This window comes from Limulus polyphemus, unplaced genomic scaffold, assembly GCF_000517525.1.
Source record: "Limulus polyphemus unplaced genomic scaffold, Limulus_polyphemus-2.1.2 Scaffold7778, whole genome shotgun sequence".
In the NCBI taxonomy this organism is placed as follows: Eukaryota; Metazoa; Arthropoda; class Merostomata; order Xiphosura; family Limulidae; genus Limulus; species Limulus polyphemus.
Genome location: NW_013673388.1, coordinates 209 through 6,988, shown reverse-complemented (window position 1 = coordinate 6,988; position 6,780 = coordinate 209). Strand labels below are relative to the sequence as shown.

The following is a 6,780-nucleotide window of genomic DNA, read 5'->3' as shown; positions in this document are numbered from 1 at the left end:
AACAAACACGACTATCATCTCTCTCTGAAAAATGACTCCTCAATGTTACACAGAGTATTTTGGCAGAGAGAAGGAAGCTGGGTATTAAAACTTCACATTTATTAACAAAACACGACTATCACCTCTCTCTGAAAAATGACTCATCAATGTTACACAGAGTATTTCGGCAGAGATAAGGAAGCTGGGTATTAAAACTTCACATTTATTAACAAAACACGACTATCATCTCTCTGTGAAAAATGACTCCTCAATGTTACACAGAGTACTTCGGCAGAGAGAAGGAAGCTGGGTATTAAAACTTCACATTTATTAACATAACACGACTCCTATCATCTCTCTCTGAAAAATGACTCCTCAATGACCATTAACCAAACCCTAATTTAATCTATCTATGCACAATCACACTAATCCAAGTAAAACAGCATCAACTGAATGTTAAAGAAAACATTTCTCCTATATTTTTTTCATGAAGATTAAAAATTTCAAAAACGTTGCCCAATTTGATTGCCATACCAATTTCAAACTGTCATGTTACTGGTCTAGCCCTTCCATTCATAGACCTGGTGTAATTGTTATAAAGACGGCATATATTTACCAAGCCCCCACATCAAAGTTAAAGATGTAAGACTTTCTGGTCGACAAGCTAACAACTGGAGCTCCATGTTCCGTTAATCCTGTACTTCTGATACTGAGGTCAGTTCCAGCAGGAGCTAAAGAAACAAGTACAAGTCTGTCTTTTATTATAGCCCATTAAACCAAATATCATACCTATAAATAGGAAAAAAACTAAGCTTGTTTTATTCACTAAACATTACTTCCTGACCATAAATCCTTTAAATAATTTATTTTCTTGATCATTTTATGAAAATAGATGTTATAGCTCAATGAAATTATAATTGTTTTAAATATAACTTCCTTTGATTTATTCTAAAAGGATAAACTTTACTCTATGTGTTAAAAAATTTATATTATCAAGTTTATTTAAGCAGTTCTCCATGTGAAGCTGTGTGTATTCTTTAATAGATTGCTTAGGCAGAACATTCATGATAAGTATAGTGGAATGAACAGTAACTGTCTGTTGTAAAAAAGCACAGTGTAGGGACGAGGTTACAAAAGTCTTCTATTCTTGTGTTTTTTTTACAACAGGTAGTTGCCGTCCATTCCAGTATATTCATAGCTGTGTGTACTTTCTTAGCAAGGTGAACATAAACCCAATCAAACTTTACACTGTTGTTCTGGCTCGTGAAAGTATTTCACTTCTTAATTTTTAATTGCCAGATCCAACTTTTAAATCTTCAGACATTTTAAAACAAAATTTTAAAGTTTTTCTTTTCACCCTTTTGCATCAGGTAGGTCAAAGTACACATGTCACAACCTTTTACAGGGTTAAATTCAAAATTTAATTAAACCATTTTATTATTAATGCATATGAATAAACTTGGCATTAAAAAAACGATAAAAACCCTATAACCCGAGTGCTTTCGAAAGGTGGACCTTTCTTATTCAGGGGCAAACTTGGAATTAAAATGTAGCTCATAAATCAAAAATTAATATCATATAAGTTTTAAGGTCTTAATTTTATAAAGAAATACTTAAAAAATCCTCAATCTTGCCTAGTATGATAACTGTGACATTTCCTCTCTCATTTATCATTCTTCTGAAAAGTATGGAATTTACCATAAGTTACTTAGTACAATATATATATACGTATATATTACCCAGCAAAGATTAATTTTTATAGCCTTCAATTTTATTTGTTTATGGAGCCATAAACTAGAAAATTGGACCCACTTGCCACACCCTCTCTTTCACAAATTGCCAATATTTCTCTTACCGATGTTTTATACTATTTTATTTTCAACCACTAAATAGCCAGTTTTAATCTAGTAAATTATGTTGTTTTTTGTAAAGGGCATTGTCAAATTTCAAGTTTGTTCTCACGGGAATCACACTGATAAGCTTAGCTGAATTTTTAAAGGCTCTTATTGCATAATTTGAAAGCCAGAAAAATTATGATAGTTGTGGAATATTGTTTGTTTTTTGCATGTTATTATTTTTTGTTCTTAGGTGTATTATTTAATTAAATACAAATGATTTAGTGAAGTACTACCATTGGTATAAAAAAGTAGGCTTAAGTTTCATCAAAAGTCAAATTAGAAATCTAAACGGTTAGATTGGATATGATAATGAAAAAAAAAATCTTACTATAATGGAGCAATGGCATGGCCATCTATATATGTATGTGACCGAAATAATAAATACAATGGTGCCACCTGATGTGCTGAGATACAACAAAATCTCAATGCCAGAAATGGTGACTGAGGCTTATGGAATGTGGTGCCAGTAAATAGATTAATAATTAGTAAATTACAACAACCATTCTTTTTATAACAGAACACAATTTTAAATAAAAGTATTCTCCTCACTAAAAGAACATGACTAGGACTGTATGTGATGGTTTGATTATATCTTTATTGATGTAATTTTTAAACGTAGTATGGAAAAACTGGAGTTCTTAAAAAAATTTTTATTTTTCCAATAAAAGATATAAAAACATTACAGTTTATATCAGTAAAATTTATGAAAATTTTGGGCTCTTTACATTGAATCATTCTGATGCAACAAGTTGTGTATGGTTAAAAGAGCACAATCCGAACACTTTTCTCACGCAGAACTTCCAGAAAAAAATTATTTTTAGAAAATGTTCACTTCTAAATCTTTTTCAATGATTACTAATTACTAACACAAACAGCTGCTCTAAGGGCAGCATTTCTGCCAGCAATAAAAATTCTTCACAAGGTACGCTTCTTGCGAGCTGTTTGTGCGTTACGCAATTCGAAATGGTAATAAGAGCTGCACGTTCACCAAGTGATTTACAACTTGTGTGGCAGGATTATTAGTTAGACACGGTTCAAAAGTCAATAAAACAATAATGTATATTGTTATGAGCTTTAAGATATTTAGGATAAACAATCGTGTTTCACTGTTACAACAACAAAAAAGGGTAACTTAGAATTATTTCCTAATTTTTATATGGTGGTTACGAGGCTGATCGAATCAACCAATTCTGTATAGAGTAGAGAAAACAACAGAAAAAACATTTGATATTGATTTAGGATGTTTTAGGGATTACGTAAATTAAATTTGAAAATTTCAGATGAAGAAAAGTTTATTAATTTTAACATGAAAATCACTTTGTGCTCAGAGCAGTCAACACTCTGACTCCATATAATAATAGACAAATTTTTAGTAAGAATACTTAACTGAAAATTCTGATTTTTTTACTTGTAATATTTACTGAAAGTTTGCCAAAGGCAATGAAGGGACATCAAGTATTCAGTGTTATAGTACGTATACCTACGTGGTGTTTATTGTTTAAAAGGTTGCGTAAAACGTACGAACACATTGCGATAATGTATATAATAAAATACGTTCACCACTGTTCAATGCAAAGGCTGATTAATTTTACTTTGTGTACAATATAACAGCTCCAAGAACTCTGCCTAGCAAGTTCAACATTTCTGTTTTAATTTTTGTTCATTTTCCCACATCTGTTTAAATCACACTTTCATCATTTATTGTGGTAAATGTGAATCAAGGTTGGATTTCACGATTTTAATTGCCTAGCAACTACGAAGAAAATATGTGAATTGAATTTTACAAAATGTTTATTGAGGGATATACTTTCTAGAGAGTTAAAAACAAAATTTCTAAGTGCTTCTTCTTTACTGTTGTCAACAGCGTACACTTTGGAACCCGAGACGAAACTCCCAGTGTTTATATATAGTTAATAATTTACCAATATCTACTAGTTATATGACAAACTGGCATGAACTGTTGTTTAAATTAGTATTTTGAAGTCAAATCTTTCGACTTGTACCTAATCCTTTAAACCTCAACATCTTACCTTGCATTATTGGAAGTAAAGATTCATTTTTAACCAGTGTCTTCAGTTCCTGGATGTTCCTTGCAATATTAAAACAAATTAACATTTAGTTTTAAAACAAGCTAAAACTCTTGTGTAAGTTAACCTTAAATAACAACAATGGTTTATAAAACAGGAACCTATATATTTATCAGTCCATTGATAGCTAATGTAATCTTTCATGTATGAAAGACATTAATGAAAATAAAACAAGCTTCAGAACTATTTTCTATCTGGTAAAAACAATATCTTCTTATTTTTGGATTTCATTCAAATAAAACTTGAAAATACTGAATAATCTATACATTGAGGTCCACACACACACACACAAAATCTTTACAGAAAATTGTTTGTTTACAATTTAAAGGAGGAGTGAAATGAACTTGCAATGGGACATTTATATGCTATGGTTTATTACTTTAACTGTACTCAAACTTGCACTTGAACGACCAGCTAATATACTGCTCCGTAAACAGTTTTTTATCTCAACTTTTAAGCTCTATATCTGTGTACATTTGACAATGATTTAATAATAGTGAGAGCTTGTGCAGATTTCTGTTTCTTTAATCTTTATTTTTCGATGACATTTTAAAAAATATATGATGACTACAATGCTAAGTTCTATGTCATCCACATCTTTAGTATAAACTTTGTATTGTAGGATACAATGCTAAGTTCTATGTCATCCACATTTTCAGTATGAACTTTGTATTGTAGGATACAATGCTAAGTTCTATGTCATCCACATTTTCAGTATAAACTTTGTATTGTAGGATACAATGCTAAGTTCTATGTCATCCACATCTTTCAGTATAAACTTTGTATTGTAGGATACAATGCTAAGTTCTATGTCATCCACATCTTTAGTATAAACTTTGTATTGTAGGTTTTCATTTTCCTCTTTACATATTCCTATTACTTCAGATTTTTAATTATCTATTTTTATAAAATCTGGAATAAAAATTTTCATAAAAACCAAGAGTTAACATTGACACTTACCAAACCGACACACAACCTCTAGAAGTTAACACCATTACATACTGGTCACTACAAGTCAGTCTAGTTGCAGGAGAGGACAGCACCACAGGGGGCAGAAGACGTTGACCTCCAGCAGAAAATACAGACAATGTACTGTCTTCACAAACCACACACGCTGCATGTCTGAAAACATACACACACGGAGTAAAAACTGTTCCAAAATCAGCTCATATACACACATATATATGTGCATATTTCATGTAAAAGTAAACACAACAGTTACACTAACTTTAATATCATTCGACCTTCACAGTTTTATAAAAAGTAAAAGACTGAGTAAAATGTAGGATTACAGAGCTGACTATGTTACATGTACTACAGATGTGTACTACCAGTTATTTCTCTACAGATGTGTACTACAAGTTATTTCTCTACAGATGTGTACTACCAGTTATTTCTCTACAATGTGTACTACAAGTTATTTCTCTACAGATGTGTACTACAAGTTATTTCTCTACAGATGTGTACTACAAGTTATTTTTCTACAGAAGTGTACTACAAGTTATTTCATTACAGATGTGTACTACCAGTTATTTCATTACAGATGTGTACTACCAGTTATTTCTCTACAGATGTGTAATACCAGTTATTTCTCTACAGATGTGTACTACAAGTTATTTCTCTACAGATGTGTACTACAAGTTATTTCTCTACAGATGTGTACTACAAGTTATTTCTCTACAATGTGTACTACAAGTTATTTCTCTACAGATGTGTACTACAAGTTATTTTTCTACAGAAGTGTACTACAAGTTATTTCTCTACAGATGTGTACTGCAAGTTATTTTTCTACAATGTGTATTGCAAGTTATTTCACTACAGATGTGTATTACAAGTTATTTCTCTACAGATGTGTACTACCAGTTATTTCACTACAGATGTGTACTACCAGTTATTTCACTACAGATGTGTACTACCAGTTATTTCTCTACAGATGTGTACTACAAGTTATTTCTTTACAGATGTGTACCTGCTTCCAGCAATTCCAGCACCCCTCGATGTTAAGATAGCCTCCCATACTGGTCCACCTTGTGACAAGCACTTCAACTTGTGAATTACTAAGCCAGCTCCAATACTGATGTTATTTTCCAGCTCTAGAGTGTAGGTCTGGTCAACTTTACCACTTCCAATCTGGAAATATGTACAATCGAACTATCAGTCAGTCTAAATATCTTGACTAACAACTACACAGTATTCTTTAAACCCAAAACATTTATCATCCCATTTAGGATTCAGTGGGAAGGGTGATCTTTCAAAACAAACTCTAGATAAATGTATAAAACATAAAAAACACACTGTTTCTAAACATTCACTGTTTATTGACAATAATCATGCACTGATGAATATACTGTTTCTAAACATTCACTGTTTATTGACACTAAACATGCACTGATGAACATACTGTTTCTAAACATTCACTGTTTATTGACACTAATCATGCACTGATGAACATACTGTTTCTAAACATTCACTGTTTATTGACACTAATCATGCACTGATGAACATACTGTTTCTAAACATTCACTGTTTATTGACACTAATCATGCACTGATGAACATACTGTTTCTGAACATTCACTGTTTATTGACACTAATCATGCACTGATGAACATACTGTTTCTAAACATTCACTGTTTATTGACACTAATCATGCACCGATGAACATACTGTTTCTAAACATTCACTGTTTATTGACACTAATCATGCACTGATGAATATACTGTTTCTAAACAACTGATGATTAAAGAAGTAGTTTCAAGGGTACAGCGTGTACATGGGATGTTACCGACTGGTGGTCAGACAGTGTACAACTGATGA

General features: G+C 31.7%; 1 protein-coding gene across 1 annotated transcript in view; it reads right to left on the bottom strand.

Moving 5' to 3' along the window:
• Positions 1-6,115, bottom strand: part of LOC111089900 (protein HIRA-like) — a gene marked incomplete at its 5' end in the record, with an annotated part of 20,365 nt that extends 14,250 nt beyond the window's left edge. The window contains 4 exons of the mRNA XM_022403144.1: positions 596-710; positions 3,908-3,966; positions 4,925-5,086; positions 5,934-6,115. Of these exons, the coding sequence (XP_022258852.1) occupies positions 596-710; positions 3,908-3,966; positions 4,925-5,086; positions 5,934-6,115 (518 nt within the window). The remainder of the gene's footprint in view (positions 1-595; positions 711-3,907; positions 3,967-4,924; positions 5,087-5,933) is intronic.
• Positions 6,116-6,780: the final 665 nt, after the last annotated feature.